Raw genomic sequence first — 22,313 nt, 5'->3', positions numbered from 1 at the left:
GGCTGCAGGAAGCCCCAGTGCAGTGCACAGCGCGGCTTTGCACGGCTGCGTGTGCTGGGAGGATGTGCTGTCACAGAAGCACTTCTCTTGCTTGCACAGTCCTCCCTTTGGGTTTCCCACCCACCAAGAGCACCCTGCCCCATGCTCAGCCTGGGGTGTCTGCAAAACCCTAAGCGCTGTCTGGAGCAACTAAGCAGCCAGGTGTTTGTCAGGGCATGACCTGTCCTGGAGAGGCAGATGAGCTTGCTTGTTAGGGTGGAGCTGCAGAAGTAATTACGCCCTGCAAAGTAATTAGCCCGTTCTTATACTAAAACCTCACAGATAGTGAAGAACCCCAGAGGGCAAGGAGTGGTGGAAAGGATCCAGCAGTTCTCTTTCAGCATTAGCTGCGACTTCGAAGTGATGGATTTGGAGCTGCCACACTGCAGAGGTGAAGAGAGAGCATGGGGAAACATCTGGCAAGAGGTGGGGAAGGAGAAAGCCCAGAGCTCAGTTCTGTCAGGCTGCAGCACTGTGAGGTCTGTCAGGGTGCTGCCACGGCTGCGCATGCAAACCCTGGCTCCTGTCAGCAAGTAATTGTCCTTCCCGGCTTCTTCACAGCACAGCTTCAGGCCTGGCTCTTGCAGAGGAAAGACTGGAGAGATGGAGGGAGCCTGAGCAGTATGGTTTGGAAAACAGAGGGCAAAGGAAACACAGATAACTTCCAAAGTCGGTAGTTTCAGAAAAGCAACATGGCTCTAAAACGGTCTCTACCATGGTCTCTCCTTGTGCTTTGTAAAGCTGGTTTGTGCATGGGGCTGACCACAGCCTGGGGGCTCCCTGGTGTGCATCTCTGCCTGCTGCCCACCAGCAAGCCCAGCTTCCCCCATGCAGGGGAACTGGGCTCTCACACTGTGAATGCTCCCCTGCCTCGCTTTTCAGTGTCTGGTAGGTGAGCCGATTCTCTCTGGCCCTTGCACAAGATGTTCTTTGTCCATCAGTGCATTTAGCTGCTGCTCTGTTCCAGCTGGTGCCAGGCCATGTGGGCAGGGAATGCCAGTCCCGATGGCAGCAATGCTGTCAGTCTGTGGGATGGACGGGGGGCAACAGGGCATCAGAGGGCATTGCAGAAACACAGTGTCTCAGATCATAATAAACTCATGGATTTTGCCCATTTAGTTGAAATAACAGAGATGAAAAAGTTATTGAGGATGACTGATGGTGGGTCAAATGACCAGACAGCGTAACCTGCCTTATTCTCTGAGGCGCCATGCCAGGGAGAAGAGCTACACACAGGCTTTGGTTCCTGTCCTTTCTGAAAGCAAAGCCTTTGGAGAGCACAGACCAGAAGAAAGGCTTCCCAGCCCTCTGCTTTGTTGTAACAGCACTGACTGCCAATCTGCCAAGCAGTTTCCCAGGAGGTGCTGTGAGAACCAGGTTGCAGAAGTCACTTCAGCAATTACTGCTTGATCTGCTCTGGACCATGCTAAAATTGTGTCCAGTCTCTAGGCACAGCAGGAGTTGAGAGTTGTTCCTTAACCTGGCAGGACAGGGGCATCTTGATTTGGGATCTGTGGTGAAGTCCTGGAGAAGCTGTGGACACCAAATGACCATGTTCCTGCCTGAGTTGCAGTCCCCGGCATCTTGGCTGTAATAGAGACATTTGTGTTTGGCTTCCTGGTGGGAAGGTGTGCAAGACATCTCTTCATCCTGGATTTCAGAGCACTTCAGCTCCTTACTGCCATCAGAGATGGCCAGGACAGTGGCCTGTGTGGACTTCCAGCCTGGCCCAGAAAATCTGCAAGATCTGCTGCTTCTCTGCAAATGGTGTTGAAGGACAGAAGGTGAAATCAAGGGCTGCAAATGCTACAAAAATCAAATCCATGGTTTGGGGGTTTTTCTGGTTTACCAGGGGAACTTTGCTGTGATAAATGTCTCAGAAACTCGGAACCCAAACAGCAATAGTTCAAAGACATTTTTCCAATGCCACACATCTAAAGCTGTTCATCACAGCACAGCTTTGTTGGGTGAAGTGTAACAGGGATCGTGTCCTCGCTTCCTGCCAAGGGTATAAGAGCAAGGCACTAATTCGCAGATCTTGAAGAATGTGACAGTGGTATTTCAGCAGCTCTAATGCTCTGCAGCCTGTGAAGGCTGCACAGTAACTGAAAGGAAATATCTTTGTTTTTATTCACTTGGCTTTATTCCTAATTCCCTCTTTGATGCCATCAGCCTGGGATAATAAGTTTTCAGAGATATGCTTGAAATTAAGGAAATGAGTCTGATTAAGTCCTCTAAACATAATTGAAGGGAGAAATGTACAACAATCGAGATATTAAAGGTCCTATTTTCAAGCAATTCTAATATGAAATCAAAACATGGAGCTACTAGATGGTGAGATCCATTAGCAGTGTGTGTGCATTCTTCAGCTGGAGAGGATATCACCTCCTTCAGCTAGGAAGGTTGCCAGAGAGCTTGAATCTGTCCTCTGTGCTGGGTGGGCAGTGAGCAGCAGATTCATTCCACAGTAAAATACCTGCAGCTAAATAATAAAAGCAGAGACACTTGCCCTTTGCCTGTTGTATTCTGCTGGGTAGAAATGATAGTTTCTCAAGAGTCTCATATTCAAGGTTTGTATGTGGGGTTTTTTTAGTTCTGTTTAGATAGTTGCTTTATTTTTCTTAGCAGTCCCGGGTTAGTTTAGCTGTAAATAGGTTACCTAGTATGGGGTTTATGCTATCCATTGGTGAGGGTGAAACTCCCCCCGTTGACTGGAATACTTCCCAGTGAAGTCAGCAGCTTTGCAGTACCTACGGAGTCCCCTTGGCAACTTTTCCCTGTGGCTGGGACAACTGCTACCAAACTCAACCCTCCATCATAGTGTGGCAGCTCTGCTCTGCTGTTACCATCACCAGTGCTGATGTGGTGCTTGCAGGCTGGATGAGACAAACCCTGGGTAAGCCATCAGGAAACTGGTGTCCTCAGTGGAGACAATCCCTCAGTGAGCTTTTGTGTGTGTGCTGCATGGCAGCTTTAAGAAATAATACAGTGGAGGTGTGAATGAGGGTAAAGGCACTCAGATCCCACTTTTCCTTAGGTATGACATGAGCTAGGCAAAGGCTGGCAGTCCCACTGACTGAAAGACTTCTGCCTTATTTATAAAAAAAGAAGGGAGAGGGGAAAGGGACAAGTAACAAAAAAAAGGATGTGCCAAGTAGCTCCACAATGATTCCATTACAGCTTTGTGGCAGCAGGGAGCCAGAAGAGGAGAGCAGAAGATAACTTCTGTGGAGGGAATAGTCTTCAAAGGACCTGAGAAGTAATCTGGAGAGAGGTCTGGCCTTCTTTACTGCTTCCCATGGCAGTCATGAGGTTAGTGAGAGGAATGGGAAAGAACAGTGTTATTCATTTCCTCTGTTATAAAAAGTGACTTTTTAAGATCTTGTTCAAGTAGATGGAGCAATGAATTCTCCCTTCCCTCTGACTGCTGCTGAAGACATGCTACTTATTAGATATGCTGCTGTTGTAATGGAAATAACTAGCCAGGCTATTTTAAACCAAGAAGAACTGGGTGCCTGGGAAATGGAGGAAAAAGGATTGGATGGCACAAGTGAAAAGAAACTTCATCTGTGACAATCTTGGGCACTTTATAGAATTTCCTCTTAAAGTGGTTTCACAAGCTCATCTGGCAGAGGAGTGATAATAAATAGTTCAACAACCCAGGCTTGCCAAAGTAGTTTAAGGAGCTTTCAAAGGAGACTTTTAAAGACTTGTGGCTTTCAACGGCACGTGAATAATTTTGAAGAGTGAAACTGTAATTGCAGATTGCTAACCACCGTTTAATGGGTCACCGTATACCTGTCTGTGTGTTCATGAGCTCTGGCACTCAGTTCAAGAGTCAGATCCCATGCCCGTGTCCGAGAGCCCAGAGAGATGCCACTGCTGTTGCCAGCCTACTGAACTTGAAAATCTCAGCTGGCAGAGCCTGCAAGCAACTGATCTCTGGGAAAACACATAAAGGTAGTAGGAGGAGTGTCATGTCCACATACACAGCCAAGGCATGGAGCCTTGTCCTTTCTCAGCCCGTTTTCTTATGAGGCTCTTTTTGTTTGCCTAAGGATGTATGGGGATTAGAGAGAGGGGGCTTTGGGGATTTTATCCCTTATGTAACACCCTTGCCAGGAAAATCAAACAAATAGGGTCAGAGGTGTCCCATGGACACCCCACAGCTGTCCTCAGGGAGGGTTTGTTGGTACAGGGCTAGCAGAGGTGTGCTTACAGTATCTGGGGCCAGATGTGGCCAGCTGGCTGCTGGTGCACTGCAGAGGTGGGTCCCATAAACTCCTCTGAGCTAAGGCACATATTTATACAGCCCTACCAGAAAAGGCAGGGTGGAACACACTAATATATACACATTAATGAGACTGAATAAATAAACAGTACGTTTTGATTTATTTTCTCTGCTACTTGGATATCTTAGTTTTGGCACAAGATAGATTTCATACACAAATGTGTTCTCCAGATAGGTTCTTGTCCTGGCTGATTTAGAAACCATGTGCAAAGGAGAAAAACTTCTCAAATGTTCTTAAAGCATAATGATATTTATGCTGTTTATTGCCAAAGCACATGAAATCCTTGGCCCCCCCTTCAGCTAGGTAATATACAACAGGAAACAATGCTGGTCTCTGCCCTGAAGGATTTACAGTTATAGATGAGAGATAACAGTGGGTACAGTCAGACTGGGAAAGCACATAAAATGTGATTAGTCAGTCTTGAGACTCACTAAATGCTGTACACTTAATGACCATTGTTCAGCTCATTTGTGCTTCACCTGGGAGAGAGTACAGGGTTCAGTGGGGCAAAGCCGGACATGGAAAACAGCAAACGCCCTCGACACTGAGGAAAAGGTGGTGGGAGGGAGCAGCTGAAAAATGGCATGGGTAAAATATGTTCTGCTCACAGAAAGTTGTAAAGGACTTGCAAGTTTTATTGTGGGACTTGTACCTGGTTCAGGTAGAGTATATGTAGCTATGTAATCAAAATAGTTATGGGAAGCCTGTTACGAAAAGCTGCAGGACTTACCACTGCTTCTGTTCTCAAGGCCCAAGCTACTTACCTCCTCCCACTGAGCAAAGTCTGGGGGAATTACACTGGCGGTGAATGGTCGTAACATTTCCAGAAGCACTGACAATGCTGGATTGTGTTCTCTGGCTCATTTCCTCCTGGTAACCAGTCTCTCTGAGGTGAACTGAATAGAGGAAAACTGTTGTTTTTCTTGTAATTTCTCTTGTAATTTATTTTCTTTTATTCTTTCTACCAGGTTAAACACCTGATGCTTTAAAAGCACCGAATGCTGTGATTTCTAGTGTACACCTAGAAATAATTTGTGATGCCCTGTGACCTGTCCTTTCCCAAGGGAAGCTGCAGCCAGGAATGCTGCAGGAGAGCTGAGGCTGCCAGGCACTTCCAGCAGTACAAACCAGAGGGACGCCAAGAGAGCTGGAAAGCAGGGAGTGTGCCAACCACAAAATTAATCTCTGAGTTAATAAAAGCCTGCATGGTTTGAGGTTTGTGAAGCAATAAACGAGTTCAAATTTGCCAGCAACTGAAAAAGAAAAGCAATTAGGTGTTAAGGGAAACCTTCTAATGGGGATAAAGATAATACATTAGAATATGCAATGGGTTGAAAAATGTGATGAGAAATTAATCTCTAATTGAAAATTACTAAAGGAATTTCGATGAAGAACATAGAAATGTATGTATCAAAGCAAACCTTTTAACTCCTTTTACTAATAGGGAATGACAGAATAAGAGCTTCTGTTTAATAGCACTAATAACTTCATAATATTTTTCCTCTGAGTCATATGATAGGCTCTTTTTACCAGTCAGTACTTCATCCAAAAAAAAAAAATCTCTCCTTGGCTTCTCCTCATCATAGTAGTTTTTAGGTCTGTATGACCTAGAAAGCTGTTTCTATGCTTGTGTTTCACCTTTGTTTTTCCAACACGGAGGCAGAACAGGTACCCATCTCAATCTCCCTGCATTCCTATGACTCTACTGGAGACACTGCTAGCAAGTTTAAAGGCTAAAAGGAGTTATGAACAAAACTGAGCCTAAGGAAATACCTGAATATGATCCAAATGGAATCTAGGGGAGTCCTTCATCGTGTTTTTAGGTGACTCAAACACTCACAATTTCAATGGCATCAAAGGAGGCTTTTCTGGTTTCAAAACAAAACATCTTGATCAAAAGGGGAAGAATAGGCAACAATAAAGATATGTATAGATGGGAATATGGCAAGCTGATAGCAATGGGCAGTTTAGCAGTTTGCAAAAGGAGCAACTAGCTAGGGAAATTCAGTGAAAATATATTGGCCAGTACCATTGATCACCACCCAGTGGCATTTTCTTGAGGCACAAAGAAAATCCTAGCAGTGATTTAGGTTGGATGTTGGACAGCAACAATTACAATTCAATGAAAAAAAAAAGTAATTGCAGAAGTTCTTCAGTATTTTTTTCTGTTCTTTCTTTGAAAAATGGACCAAATGATGTCCCCGTATTTAACTGCAGGTCTTTTTGTCTTTCACATGTAACCAGAGTGAATGAAAACTACTGGTTAACACTTGTTTTTAAAACTTCCATGCAAAGGTATTTTAAGAATTGCCTGAGAAGATGACCAAACCCTTAGTACTGATTTCTTAGCAAATACTGTATCACTGAATTTCCAGAGAATCAGGGGAAGTAACTGTTGAGTCATTACATGAAACCGAGTAACTGGTGTGTCCCAAGTAAGTGGAGATAGAACCTTGGCCAGGCTGACACCAGTCTTTGGCAAGAGCAGTGAGGTGGTCAATGAAGTGTGCAGTCAACAGAGGATTGACCTGTGACAGTACAAGAGTTAGCACATTAACAGAAAATAGATGGTTTTAATTTTTTTTTGAGTAGAGGAAGGCAACCATCTGATTTGAGTCAGAGCAGCTCAGTAATATGCTTAATGTGTGGGTGGCTGCCAAAAGGGGCAGTTTTGTTTCTCATTTTCTTTTCCTCTCATTCCCTTAAACAGTGGTCACATGAGACAATGAGCTCAACTCACTGGGCCAACAGAAAACCGTATCTTTCCTTTCTATTACTATCAGAATTTCCTGCTGGATCCCTGTGCTGGGCTGACTCACCCCAGAGCTGTGGAGCCACTGGAGCTGTCGCAGGATGTGATGTTCTGCCAGGTGGAGGTAACTCCTGTTCAGTCACTGTTGGGGTTGCATGCAATGAGATGGAACAGTCAATGGCTCCCTTCATCTGCAATGGAGAAGAACTACTGGAAAAAAAATAGTGCTGTGTGAAAACAAATATAGATCCTATTTTGGCTTACAAATCCACTATATGATTTGCAGTGCTCTTCAAAATTCAGCAGACAGTTGACAGAAGCAGGGATGGGTTATTAAAAGAAGGTGTAGATAAGGCAATAGGAAAGACCACTTGGCAGGTCTGTTAGTTGCCCATGCTGGATGGAGTCAGATTCTCCAACAGCAGCTGTAAAGGTCTTGGCTTTCTTGCTCCCCATCCCATGGCAATGAGCTGATGCTGGAAGGTGACTGTCAGAGCTAGACTCAGTGGAGATGTCTGCCCTGCAGCTTTTAGGGACACACAGGGGACACACCATGGCCAGCAGGCATGGCCTGGGGCACCCCTGGGAGCCTCCACTCGCACCCTGAGGTGAGGCCCTGCAGCCCAACACCCACTGCCATCCTCGTCCCAAGGGACCCTTTGTCCTCCCCCCAGAGTGCTGCACAGCCATGTCCCACATGTCCATGTCCCACACATCCATGTCCCACACATCCATGTCCCACAGCCATGTCCCACACAGCCATGTCCCACATGTCCATGTCCCACACAGCCATGTCACACATATCCATGTCCCACACATCCATGTCCCACACATCCATGTCCCACACATCCATGTCCCACAGCCATGTCCCACACAGCCATGTCACACATATCCATGTCACACATATCCATGTCCCACAGCCATGTTACACGCAGCCATGTCACATATATCCATATCCCACAGCCATGTCCCACAGCCATGTCCCACAGCCATGTCCCACACAGCCATGTCACACATATCCATGTCCCACACAGCCATGTCACACATATCCATGTCCCACAGCCATGTCCCACATATCCATGTCCCACATCCATGTCCCACAGCCATGTCCCACACAGCCATGTCACACACAGCCATGTCCCACACATATCCATGTCCCACACATCCATGTCACACACATCCATGTCCCACAGCCATGTCCCACACAGCCATGTCACACATATCCATGTCCCACACAGCCATGTCCCACAGCCATGTCCCCACGTGCTCCCCAGCCCCTCATAAGCCCCGCCCTTCGCCCAAGCCCCGCCCCCTCCCGCCCCGCCCCTCTCGGCCCCGCGCGACACCCCGCTCTTCCGGTACTGGACGGGGCTGGCGCGTGCCGCGCCGCCGTCACTTCCGTGCCCGCCCCGCCCCGCCCCGCTCAGCGCGGCCGGCGCGTGCAGCCGGTTGGCGGCGGATCCGCTCGCGCCTCGCGAGGCAGCCGCAGCCGCGCGCGCGGCGGGCGGGGTGGGGGGGGAGCGCCGGTCCCGCGCCGGTCCCGCGCCCGCCCCGCCGGCGATGGGGCTGCGCTGAGGCCGCCGGTGAGTGGGGCCGCGGGGTCGCAGGCACGGCCCGGGCCGGCGCGGCAGGTGAGGGAGGGTCCGCGGGCCTCCGGCGGCGCCGGCAGCCTCCGCCGCCCCGGGCGCGGCGCGGCCGCCCGCAGCGCCCTTCAACCGCGCCGGCCGCTCCTCCGCCCGCGGCAGCTCCCGCGGGGCGAGCCGGCGCGGACGCGGGGGTCGCGGCGGGGCCGGTGCCGTGGAGCGGGTCCCGCGGCTCGGGCAGCCCCGTCGCCCGGGGAAGGGGCGTGCGTGGCCGGGAGCGCGGGCGCCCGGCGTGTCCCGGTCGCCGGTGTCCGGACACGTGCGGCGCTGGCCCAGCGGCCCGGCCGCCCCCCCGCGCTGCCCAGGGCCTCCCCGGGCCGTCGGGGCACCCTCGGCAGCTCGGGCAGCGCTCCCGTGCCGCTTCCTCCGTTCTTGCAGCCCGGCCCCAGCTCTGCTGGCGCTCCCGGTTACCGAACACCGCGCGTTCCGCTGCCTGGGCACACGTCAGCGTGTTCTGCAGTGGCGGGGTCGGTGGAGAATGCTGGTGGATCGTCTACTAAAGAGAAACTTTCGCAGTCCAAGATGGGGACTCAATGCGTCTCATCTTTTTTCAGCACATGAGTCAGTGCGTTCTCCCGCTGCTGACAAGGGTTACAGAGCACGTTTCTATCAGCCGAGCTATGGAGACGGGGATCTCGCCCTGCGAGCACCTCTGACAACCACTGCGTCATCCTGAAAAGGAGGCCTGTTTATGGTTGTTCAGGGATAAACAGCTACTAGGTGAATTAAACACTGAGAATTTAAACAAAATTGATACTTAAGGGAAAGAAAAGCTTGAGTATCTACAGTATCGACTCTGAAAAGCTTGCTGCTACCACCAGTGTTCTGGCTCGCGTGCTGGGATCAGTGTATCCCTGCAGGTGCTGTATTTGGAAGAGACTTTGGGAGCCCTTCAAGAGGCTGAGGTAGCATAGCCGCCAGCAGTGGGAGATGGTTAACTCTAAACTGTTCTAACATGAGTGCTGATAGTTGTCTGGCCACGCTGTCTCACTGCTTCCTCCTCTGAGGTTGCTGAGTTTTTTGTACCAGCTTTACAATTCATTAATGTGTTTTCTCTGCAGTATGCCCTCACTAGAATTGTTTGGTGTTTTTGTAGCAAGGACAATCAAGATTATATTTTATTTAGTCTATTCATGACTCTGACTGTTTTTGTTTTTTTTTTTTGTTGTAGGTGACTCAGCTGTTGTATGTATGGGATTTGTCCACACACTGGCTCTTCAGACAGGTTAGCAATATTTTGCAGCCATCAGTTCCATCATGTTGGAAAGAATTGCTACTTTACATTTTCTTAATTTTTTGTACAACACTGTTATGTCCTGTAGAATATTGATTTTCTTGAGGTTGTGGAGAAACAGCTTCTTTAGCATTATTTAAATTTACTCTGTGGTATAAGTGAGGTCCTCATACATTTAATGTCCCTGTATCAGTATCATGGGTCACAGCAATATGTCTTTACTGCACATACACTGAGGAAGTGTTTGTCTTGGTATTTGGCATGACATTGATGGCTGTGTACTGCTGCCTTTGCAAGCTGCTTTTTCTTGTTGGCTACTTACAAATACAATTTTACAAAGTTTAAAGAAAATGTACTGTGTAAACTTTAAACTGTCCAGTTGACTTGGAAATTGATTGGTATTCGTTTAACTCTCCTGACTTCTAAGAAGCATATAATTAACATGAGTTAGTAAAACAAAAATGTCATCTGTTGGTGTAGTCACCTGTGGGAAAGAACACTGGCTTCTGGCTGTGTGGAGGATTCCAGTGTGAGCATCTAGGTCAGCTAGGAGAAACTGATGTGCTCCAAGGTTATCAGCTTTTAAAGTGCTTCAGAAAAAGAGTGAGAGAGGTCTTTTTGTGAGCTTTGGTTTTGGCCAAATCTGACTGTCAGTGATACAAGGAGGTGAAAGCAGTGAAAGGAGTCTGAGCAGTTCTGCAGACTCTATCAGAGCAGAGCTGCTGGACAGCAGCTGCTGCCTTCCCAAATGCCTCCCAGGAGCAGTGGTGCTGTTCCAGGTGCTCTGCTTGGTGTCTTCCAGAAATGTTCTATAGACTTCGAGCTCATTATGCTCTCACCCCTTAACTTTTTTTTGTTAGTTGTCTTCTAGGATCAAGTGTCTGTTGCTGTATTTCTTTTTCATTTCTTTCTAGTCTGGGGAGGACTCATGGTATGGATAGGCACTGATTCATCCCTAACCTGGAGGCAGAGGGGTGGAAGGTCCCAGCTGCCTGATCAGGAAGCTTGCAGTGCCTAACAAGGGAGTGTGGGGGCTGCCTAGCAGGAAGGGAAGTTGCATCATGAGGTCTGAGTGATTGAGAAACTTTGTGATTCAGTCCTGTTGTGCTGCTGTGCCATGTGACAGGCATGGTGCATCAGACAAGCTGTTTTGCTGTGTTCCTAATAAATTATTTTTTAAAAGGAAATAAAAATTTCTGTATTGACAGGGAATCCTCAGATTAATTTTTTCTTGTTTGCCTTGAGGATATAGTATCCTTACTGTTTTCTGTGTGGAGTATAAAACAGCCAACAAGACATTGATTTTCTGTGGGATGAAGACAAATTCCATTTATTCTGTGGAAGTAAAATACCTTTTTATTGTTAAAGCCACGTCCAAGTGGATTGTCCAGGTCATAGAGAAAATCTGTACTAGAACTGGGAGCTGACATGGAAAGGTCAGGTTTTCATCAAGTGTTTTGACCATTGCACCTTTGTTCCTTTTTCTGGACGCCTTCAGATACTGTTTGCTTTATTTCTATAAACAACAGAAATCTGCAACAGGGGATTACTCTGACTTAGCTTGTCCAAGGTCTGTTGTAAAAATTATTGCTTCTGTTGTGATAAATGTCTCTGTTGAGTGCTGTGCTCAAGCATCTTTAACTGCAGAGCATGGAGCACGGTTGTAACACTTTATTTAATGTCTGTGTGGTATGAACCTGATAGTAGCTGTCATGGAGAGATGAGGTTTCATTCCTTTATTGCCTTGTGAAACAGTCCTTTAGTTAAATCTTCTAAAACTCTGGAATTTTGGAAATTTATAAAAAAAAGGGTTTCCTTAGATTTAGTTTACTCAGTGTCCAAACCTTATCAACATAATGTGAAAATATGTTGTTCTGCTGTGTGTGTTCAGGCTCATCTTTTGAGTGTCTGCAAGAATTGCATTGGAGAATAGGACTTGTATTTAAGTGCATGGGTTTTGAGCAGGGACTGGTCTCCACAGCATGGTATCTAATGTGGTCAAACCTGCTTTGGGTCTGGAGTCATACTGTGCAGATGAGTAGGTTTTATGGACTTCCAGTGGCAAAAAACTCCCCAGCATTCCAACTAATGCATGGATCTAGTTGTGTTCAGCATGAAGGAGTTCATACAAGAAAAATACTATTTCAAAAATCCTAATTTCACCAAAAAAATTGAAAAATGATTAAAATAACAGTAATCTGAAAATGTTTCCCTTTCACTGTTACACAATGACCTAAAAATAGTTTTCATTCATAAAAAAAAGCTGCTTCCTTTGTTAAATAATCTGCATAGCAGAGATCAAAAGTTCATTTTGTAACAAACTGTGGTTGTATTATAGCTCCAAGGCTGACACCTTTATTCCTGATTGAAATAAGACTGTAAACTTCAATTTTTGGTAGCTGAAAGGCAGGTTTGAATAAAAAAAAATGGGTGATTCATGGTTTCTCTTCAGGAGTTATGGATGTGATCTACACAAAATGCTGGAGAGCTGTGTCTTGCTGCTTCTTTTGTAAAATGTATAAGTTCAGCACCATCTTCCTGGAGCACTGTGTGCAGTTTGGGATTGGGAAGGGGTCTCCCTGGCCATGGAATCTTGCTGCTTGCCCTGAATTGGTGCCATGTCAATCACATTTGTAATCCTGTCAAACTGAACCCAATTAGCTGTATTTACATTCATTCTGTATTTTTACTTTTTATTTGTGTGTTTTTCATCTGAAAGTATTTAGCCCTTTTTTTTTTTTTGTGGTTCTGCTTTATTAGAATTGTGGCATTGCATTGTTCATCTTAAAGCAGCTCTTTGGAAGCTCATGGTACTAGAAGTGGTAGCAAGTCCATTACTTTTTAGTTGGATTGAGATTTTTTTATGTGGTATTTAAGACTGAAAGATCATCCTTCAAAATCAAAATACCCGACTCTTTCTCTTTTGACCTTTAGCAAAGTTATATGGCAGTGATATTTTCAGTTTAGAGGGTGCATAGAGCAACAAAAATGGCAGCTCCTTTAGATTTTATTCTAGCTAGATGATGTCAAAATAAGAAGTCATAAATGGCAATGGCTGTGAAATCAGAGCTGGTTCTTTTAAAGAGTAGGAGACAGAGCAGTGTAATGGGAAGGCTTTTGAGAAAGCTTATATAACAAGTTTTTACTGACTTGGGATGCAAGAAGAAAATAGATGTAGAGTGTGAAAGTAGGTCCCATTATGATGAAGAACATGTGTAAAAGAGTAGTACAGGCAGATACCTCAAAGGCTGAAGTGCAAATGACATGGCAAGTAGCAAGAGATAAAAGCCAGCTATCTGTACAAGTATGTCAGTAGTAGGAGGAAGAGAGGGAAACGTCTCACTTGATTCAGTGGGGAGTGAATGTATCTACAGAAGGTGCAAAACATCTGAAGTGCTTAGGGCCTATTTTGCTTGCTTTCTTTCACATAGAGCCATGCAGGTGCTTAATCTTATGAATGCTTGTGATAAAGTAGTATTTTACACTACACTGTACTTCCACTAGATCTTTCTGTGTCAACTAGCCCTGATAAGCTTCACTGTACAATTCTCAAAACAGTTCAAAAATATCATCTAGAACTACTCTTCTAGTACTCGGAAGTACAAGAAGACTGGCAAAGGATGAGTTTGCAGACAGTTACAAGGGAAGAGAGCTGAGGAAGAGGAGTTGCAGTCTGACAGTTCAGTTTGTCTTAGTTTTTCCCATCAGTTGACATTAATAAGCAAACATTCTGTTTTCAAGTGCTTGGAAGATACAGCAGCATGAACTGATTTGTGGGAAAAGTAATTGTGTCTAAAGCTTTAATACCTTTTTACTGCAGAGCAGAAGGCTCTGTGGCTATAGCAGAAGCAGTGGAGGCTTTGTTACCTGATTGATTGATTGATTGATTTAATAAGGTTTTCCTCATTTTAATGGCCTCATAAGTAAATGAAGGCATGATCTGGGGGTAGATGGTCCTATTTGGAGAACTGTAATTAACAATTTGGAGTTAAAATGGGAGGTTATGTTCAAGGGTTCTGTCCTGGGTATGGTTGCCTTTAATGAAAACATTAGTCAACTGACTGATTAAATGTGCTTATTAAATTCTCAGGGACTGTGTGTTGGAGGACATGATGAGAGTTCAAAATAACCTAAAAAATAGCATGACATTCAATAGGGACAAATGCAGAGTACTGCACTTAGGCAGGAATTGCCAGCTGTGGAAATGCAGGGTGAGGAATAACTGGTTAGCTACTAGAAAAGGACCTGGGGGTGTACTGGATCACAAGTTGAACATGAGTCAGTGTCATGCTGTTTGCAGAAAAGGCAAATATCTTACCGGGATGTTTAAACAGGAGTATTGTCTGAGAGATGTAAAGTTTAAATCCATTGGCTTTGTTTGCTGTTGATGTACAGTCTGTGCAGACAGCATCTGTTTTGAGTGCCAAGCTTCAAGAAGAATTTGGACCACTTGGAAGGAGTTCAGAGTAGAGAAATGCGAGTGATCAGAGTTCGAGGAAACAACTTCATAAATGTGGAAGAAAATCCAAGTTATTTTGGCAAGAGATGAGGCGTTTAAGGGGAATGTAAGAGATTTCAAGTATTTAAAAGATTTGTAAGAAGGAAATGCTATTTTCAGTGACCATTGTGGGCAGGTTGAAATGGGATTAAGTTTCATCACAGAAAACACTAATTAAGCTTTTAACTTTTCTCACAGTAAAGACAGTACTTTAAGAAGTCTTTACTTGTGGCCATGAAGAACAAGTTTGTGTGTTTAGAAAGAATGGTATATGATTTAGGTTGGAAAATAGACTGAGCTCACTGTTAATGTCCCTTTCATCTCATTTTATAAGATTCTAGTTTTAGTTGGTGTTGAGTTTGAGCCAATGAGGGAGAAATACCCAGCTCTCTTTTTGTTAATCTCTTGGTTTTATCATGTGAGTTTAGATCTTGTACAGTTCAAATGGTTAGACCTGTGATGCTTGTATTGGTTTTGGAAATTTATTCTCTTGCGTGCTGCCTCTTGCCAATGGAGCAAGTTTTCTTGTGCTGTAGTACCTCCGTGGTGGAGGTACTACATGGTAGCAATGTGTGTATGTGTGAGTTAAGCCTAGCAGAGCACTGATGAATTTCCATTCATTTTAGTAATCTTAGTAGCTTCAGATTACTGCTTTAGTCTCAGGTGATAATCCTCTGTTTCTCATCCATAGTTACAAAGGTCCTCCTTTGGCTTTGAAGATCTCTTTGCAGTTCCCATACTGTGGTATGTTCACCATCACAAGGTGCCTACGTGAGGATGGACCCATTGCAAAGTGGAAGGTCCAGCTGCGAGTATAGCTATGCTATTTTATATATCATTATTTCATGCACTGTTAAAATTGCTTTTGATTGTCTGCAGTAGACTGCATGACAAAACAAAGGATCCAGCTATTCCTTCTATTTCAGCAATTGATTTGTAAGATAACTGGAATGTGTGAAAACACTTAAATTAATCCTATGCAATTTGCTGTCATACCACGTCTCCAAATCAATGAAGAAAAGTACAGTTGCCCTTATGAACTCTGCCCTTTAGATCTGCCGTGGTGTTTCATGTCAACGATAGCAAGAGCTTATTTTCTGGAGGCTACATTTAAGGCTGAAGTAGATAGCAGGAGCTGAAAGGTCAATGACAGGGATAATGGTTGGCCTCCAGTGGGGAGATTGTACAGTTACGTTGCATTACCTCTCTGATTTTACCTTTACCCCATAATAATATTTATTGAACTGTATAGCTTTTGGGTACAGATTAATTTCCTGAAAAGTCCCATTACTCTTTGCTAGAGAATTTTTTCTCTGAGTAGAGGGATAATTTTTCTTACCTCTGTTTCTCAAACGGGAGCTATTTTTATCTTAGAGTCATGGAGGGTTCTTAACATATCTGCCATTGTCACTATGTTGTGAAGGCTTGATCCAAAGCCCAGTGAATTAAAAGGGTTGTTCCATTGGCTTGAGCTGTCTTTTGGCTGAGGATGCTGCTGTCTGAAAGTGGTGCTTCTGTCACTGGAGCAGTACTCCAGATCTGACAAGCCAGCAAAAAGTTCTTTCTAGACCTAGGTAATTCAAATGGAAACATAAAAGGGCTGTCAAATGTGCAGTCTTGCAGAGTGCATTCTTTAGATTAACCCCATCCTCGGTCCGTTTGGTGAGGACCACAAAACTTTAGGGAGTGCTTCGAGAGAGTCTCGACATTACTTTCCTGCATCATAGCCATGCTTTATTGGTAGAGGCAGCACACTGAGCCTTAATGCTGGCAATATTGAAGACTTGCGTTGTGGTAAGAAGTAATGGTGTTGAGTCCAGTTTGGACTGCCAGACTTCAAGTGCCAACAGGGTATGGATGAAACACAGGTTCTGCCTGTTTGTTACAGTTGTACTGCTGTGATGGCTCTCTGCTGCTTGAGTGAGATCAGCCTGTGGTGAAGGACATGAGTCTGGAGCAGAGGCAGATTTAATGTGTCTGGGTGAACTGAAGCACTTGGAAAACCATTGTTGTGTAGTCTATGTTGGTTGAAAACCTATTTGTGCTCCTAACTTCTTAATTGTCCTTAGTTCATCTACAAATTTTAATTTTTGTTGGCAATATAAATTGCATTTTTTATGACCTTGTCTTCTCCAGCAGAAATAACTTTAGTAATGAACAGGCAAAAATGTAGGAACACAGAAATTTCACAACACAAATTGCATGCCTTTTGTAGAGCGAGAGCACAATGAAAAATAACTTAAGGCCATGTCAGTCTGACAAAATCCTTACACAGTGGTGTGCAGGTGGAGGTGTCCTCATAGCGCTCTTCCTTCTGCCACCTTTCAATTATCCAGCAACATCCCTTCCCCAGACAGAGACAGGTTTTCTTTTTCAGTAGGAAGACTGTTGGACTAGTTGCATTCTGAGTATGTTATGGAGGATTTTTATGCCTTAAGGTGGTACTGGTATGCTGGTAACATTTGTAACCCCAGTTCATAGCTTGTGGTTATTTCAGTAGTGACTTTCTGGTGTGTTAAATAGCTGCTGACTCTTTGCATGAGATGCTGCTCCACATAAGTCCATTCCTGGAACAGGTCATAGAAGTCTTTGGCTCTGGATTCAGTGCAAAGTGTTTGGAATTTGTGTAGTCTGCACCTTGCATTTGGAACAAACATAGAGCCTCAGTTTTTTCTGCTTGCTGTCATCCTCTGCTGGCATAAATGTCTGGAAAGAAACAGTATCTTAAATGCCATAATTGTCTGTGTAGCTGAAGTGAGATAACACTTGTAGGTAACATTGATGGGTGTGGTAGAACTCAGACAGCCTGCAGTCAGACAGTAGTGCTGGTTATTGAGGTACTGTCAGCAGAAGATGCATTGGGTTGAAAATATTTTGGTGTGCACCCTGAGGAAATACTTTCTGTTGGCCTATTGCTAAATGGAAGTAGTTCACCTTTTCTAAAGCTCATTTTTCTTCGAGACTGTAATATTTAGTAGTGCAGACATTGAGCTACACCTAGGCAGTTGAGTTTGTTAGGTTTGTGGGGCAGTATTTTGTGGTGAATAATCTGCTTGGTGCTTTGCTCTAACCTCCCACCTTACTTCTGCTAGATTCCTGAAATGTGTATTTTATATCTATGCTTTCCTCTATCAGAGAGCATTCCCATTCTTTGGATACACATAAAGTGTGGTAGTATATACAGCTATGAAAACGGGCTTGGTACCTCTAACATCAGCTAGAAAGATAGTAAAAATACAGTAACCTGTCCCATAGAAATAAGGTAATGTTCAGAGCTTCAAAGCTTTTCAAAACCTTTTTGATTATTTTGCTTATATTCAGTGAACTAGTTGCTTGGCAGTTTCGTTTTCCAAATGCTGTGGCCAGGGAGAAACCAAAGTGTATGTTTATAAAAGCTAATAGACTGAAGGTCAAAATAAAGGAAAAATGAACTCAGGAGTTCTTTGCAGGATGTTGGCAAGCTTAAAATGTGCCACAAAATAATTTTAAAAACCCCAGAAAAAATCCACTTAGTACTAAATAAGATGATGGGGTTTTTGGCTCGGGAAGCTCTTGACCTGCACGTCCGTGGTACTAGAGATTGTGCACTTGGGAGCATCATTACGTGACTTTCTCTGTGCTGTCTCCTTGACTGCAGGGGAAATGCACGTTTGATCTGACCTTTCTGGCCCATTGTTTTGTCGCTCTATTAGCCTTCAGCCCAACTTTCTGTTCTTCTGTGGCTTTGATACAAAGGGTATGGAGTGAAAGCTGCTTGGGCATTTAATTTATGTGAAATCATGGCAGTCCTTCGTGGTGCTTTAGGTAGCTGACCTCTGTTTTTCCTAACATTTATGAAAAAAGCAAGGCTGATGGGGGAAATCTGAGTCAAGCATGTAGACTAGAGCTATCTGGGAAGAGGCTTCTGCTGAATATTTGGCTAGACAGTGTTGATATTTCAGTTAGAGAGGTCAATGCTTGAGGAAAAAGCACTTCTTGATACAATGTACTTGAAACATTTCAGTCTTGCTTTTAAGGAAACTAACTTTCCTCCTCACAGCAGAGAAGACAGATACAGTTACAACTCTTAGTACGGTTACAATTTTTGTAGGCTGGGAAACAAAATTTTTTAAAAAGGTATTTCAAGCAGAGATAAGAATATTACTTCAGACAAGATATGTTAAAGGAGAATTTCTCCCTTAAGCTAAGTGTGCAGGATAAAGGTTAACTATAAACGGAGTGATAAGCAAAAGCTATTACTTACGGAAGAAGCAAGACTCAAGACCTTTACTGATGGTCATTAGGACTGAGAAGATTGCAACAGTTGAAGGGAGATCCCTTGTAGATTTTTGCAGTCTGTTTCCATTATACAGGAGATGTCTCCCACTGCTGATGCTGTGGAGGTCATTCCCAAGGGGCACAGAAGCACTGCACAGTGTCATTTAAACAGAGCTATTTAAGGTAATGATGAAATGTATTGTAGTAGGATGGGGGGGGGAGTTAATTTAATTTCATGGATTATAGAAGTCCTTCTCTGAAATATAACTGTTTACTAAATCTCTAAAGCTCTTCTGGGTTTGTAGGACTGTTGTGAATGACCAGGACATAGTAGCTAGATGGATGTGGGCCAAGATTTACATTTACAGGCAAGGAGGCATGGAGTTAAATGTTACAGTCCTGTATGTCTGTTCTCTTCTTGTCTTTGTCAAACTACTTTTCATGGAAACAGAGAGTTCAACTTTTCCCCCTTGGTTTTCCCATCTTGCCTCATATGGTAGTTCAGAGAGTAAATTAATCATTTTCAGGAGCTAAGCTGTCAGGTCCTGTAAATTCCTTTGCATTAAAAAATTGTCTTCTACAGCAGTCCAGTCTCAGAATGCAACTTATTTGCAGATTTTTCTGTTAATTATTTCAGTTACTGTAATTTGAGATCAAGACAAATAAATTGTCATATGTGACATTTTAAATTGAATTTAATTCTTTTATGCAGCCTTTTAACTTTAATATTTAGTGTTGTTATATGGTATTTAGAGTTTTAGCAGTTTCTGTCAGGCACAGTATTTCTGTTGATTGACAAGTTGTTTGTGCACAAGAGCTCTTTCCTTGAAGTTTTTCTGATCTAAGTAAAGTGAATGTGCCACATTCCTCAGACTTTGTGTCAATTTATTATGACATTTTAAAAAAATTGTGCTTTCAGTAAACATTAGAAACCCCAGGTAAGGTTTTCTTACAGAATACATTTTTAGAAATTAGTACAATTTAGGGCTATTTCTATTATTCTGGAATATACTCTTGCATTGTGTCCATTTCATAGTTGGATAGTGGAACTTAAGAATCTCTAAAGTTTTACATTTTGACTTTAGGAAACTGAAGAAATACTGCTGCTTTGTCTGAGAACACTTAGCTGAAAGTAGTGAAAAGTACTAAGTCATAATTGGGAAGGGGAAGGAAGACACTAAAGCTAATTGCCTGCTTACGATGAGTATGACTGTGCTGTAGTCATAGCTGTATGCAACTATATGTGCTTCTGAGGTAACAAAAATTAAATATTTAAACTTTAGAGGAAAGTTCATCTCTTGTGATTAGTCTGGTTGTGCTTGATGATCTCCTTGCAGACGAATAGAAATTTGATTCAAATGTTCCTATGTTAACCTCAAAAATATTTTCCAAGAATTTAAGAGGAAGAGGAAAAAAAGTCATTGCCTCCTTTTATTGAGCATCCATACTACAAAAGCAAATATATCCCAGGAAGCAGATACTCTACATTGCATAATAAGGCGGCAGCCACACAGGAAAGGTTGGGCTCTTGGCACAACCCCTGAGGGGAAATGCTTCCTTGAAAGGACCCATTGTTGCTGGGTCCGGGTCTTCAGACTCCCAGTTCTTCACTGGAAGGGCTGTGGGTCTCTTGGTGCTGGGATGGGGCATCTTTGCCATCCCCATTATCTAACCATAAAAGTCTTGGTTATTTAATCACATAGAAGGGCTGAGTAAAGTTCACATTGCCTCATGTGAGAAAGGAACGTTTCTTTGGAAACGCTTCAGTGCTCAGCTATTGAGAGCTCACCCTGGGTGTAATGGCGCCATGCCTTACTCAAGGTATTTGGAACAGTTTGACTTTCTCTTCCAAGAACAAACAAAACACAGTCTGTGAATTCTAACCCAAATGTTTGGTATACCCTTCCAAGAGAGAAAAGAACTAACAAGCATTCAAAATAAATGTATGCTTTGTTGGATCCCCTGACTGTGAGACAGGTCTTCTTTCCCTCATGGCAGCTAGGTAAGAGATCCAGAAATCTGAAAGGAAATGGGTGAAGACTCTGTGAGCCTGAGAGTGGGAACAAGCTTTGGGTGATTGTGATTTTTCGTGCTTGGTTTTTCAGTTTCAATTTTTCATTAATGTGAATAGCTGCTGCTTGAAGTAAGATAAATGAGATACTGGGAAGGTTAGGTGGTAAAATGCTTGACTAATTGTCCTTGGGATGACCAAAAGCTTTCCTAAATTCACTTCCAAAATATCTTCAAATTCTGCATTGCTGCTACATTAATAACAAATTTCTAAGTGGTCTGAAAATGATGATATGAAGACCAGTTAGAAAGTATGTTTAGAGTGTAGTATTGGCTATAGTACTTCATTATCATGATGTATTGACATACTGAGTTTATTGTTAGATGTAGAATTATCTTTCCTTAATGTAGCCTGTACTCTACTATAAACATTGCAATTGCTATTACAGCCTGCAAAAAGTATACTTTACAAAGAATACACTCTACAAATGTAAATACAGTTTTGGTTTGGCGATTGTTGGATACAATGGTCTTCCTTAAGCCTAAACACAGAAACAAAAGCTTGTATTATAACAGAAAGCCTAAGATGGGAAGTGATAAAATAGGTATTGAGTGGAGGGCTTTGTTAAAATTTAGCTCGTGTACTTGTAAAATTTCCATGTATTCATTAAACTATTATGTCATTCTTATTGTTAGAGCTTGGTTAGTTGACTAAAGTGTTAAGCTTTGTTTGTAGTACAAATTATAACCTTAACTCCTTTCAGAATATAGTTGGAGGATTTTTGATCTTCCATAGTTATTTTAGTTTGTATGTCTTACCCAAGCATCTGTTGTATGTTATGTGGATAACTTTGTATTTAAAGGTTCAGCTGCAAGAGAGCCTGTTACTGGAGAGCTGTAAACTGCATCAGCTCCCATTTCTGTAAGGTGCATTTCTCAGGGTGATGGTGCCTCTCAGGCAGAGTATCTCTTGCGTTTGTAAACCACATGCTTGTAAAAATACAGATATGTTGAAATAATACTGAAAGCTTTGCAAGTGCATTTAAACTACATGTGTAAGCTCATGGTAGTGCATGTTGAAGTAAAAGTCATAACCTTTTAGTTTTTATGGTCACAAAAGCATGATAGCCCCAGGCCTTTGGCTAAGTTGTGTATCCCTTGTAAAGGGATCTGTTTGAATTTCAAGGTGATCTTTGAGTGACGTGGGTTTTATGTTTTGGGGAGAGGCAAAGAGGCTCACATGTGGTGTCAGGCTTGCCAGGTGGTGTGAGACATCTCTAGCATTGTGCTGCAGTGTGAATCCTTCCAAGTCCAGGGTGCAGCACAATCTGTCTGGCACGCACACCATGGCTGTGGTGTCCTGGGTACCTGCAACAGTGGTGCATATCAGAGAAAGTAAAAATGTGGAATGCAGACATACCTGTGTACAGAAGCTCCTTGGAGACTGAGAATCCATGAAAACGAACTTGGAAACTCTTTCCTTTGAGCAGGTACAGAGACTAATGAAGAATCCTGAATAGACTGATTGGTGACAAGATGTTGTAGTGTGCATTTTGGCAGGACTTTCTCATAGCCATTTAAATGACTC

General features: G+C 43.5%; 1 protein-coding gene and 1 long non-coding RNA gene across 7 annotated transcripts in view; both read left to right on the top strand.

The window, feature by feature from the left end:
- Positions 1-3,229: 3,229 nt before the first annotated feature.
- Positions 3,230-5,653, top strand: LOC146433288 (uncharacterized). The gene is made up of 2 exons (XR_014853933.1): positions 3,230-3,351; positions 5,300-5,653. It is a non-coding gene; the product is annotated as an uncharacterized LOC146433288 (long non-coding RNA).
- Positions 5,654-8,501: 2,848 nt separating this feature from the next.
- ATP13A3 (ATPase 13A3) overlaps positions 8,502-22,313 on the top strand; it is a 61,181-nt gene continuing 47,369 nt past the window's right edge. For 3 of the 6 annotated variants that reach the window (XM_085069435.1, XM_085069439.1, XM_085069433.1), the window contains exons 1-2: positions 8,502-8,666; positions 9,898-9,951. In XM_085069435.1, coding sequence (XP_084925561.1) covers positions 9,914-9,951 — 38 coding nt within the window. In that variant the 5' untranslated portion in view covers positions 8,502-8,666; positions 9,898-9,913. Of the gene's footprint in view, positions 8,715-9,897; positions 9,952-18,775; positions 18,899-22,313 lie in introns of those variants that run through there. The other 3 variants (XM_085069434.1, XM_085069436.1, XM_085069438.1) reach the window with 3 other exon arrangements.

The sequence above is a fragment of the Lichenostomus cassidix genome, chromosome 9 (assembly GCF_008360975.1).
Source record: "Lichenostomus cassidix isolate B80296 chromosome 9, HeHo_3.0, whole genome shotgun sequence".
NCBI classification, from domain to species: domain Eukaryota; kingdom Metazoa; phylum Chordata; class Aves; order Passeriformes; family Meliphagidae; genus Lichenostomus; species Lichenostomus cassidix.
This window is presented reverse-complemented; position numbering and strand designations above follow the sequence as displayed.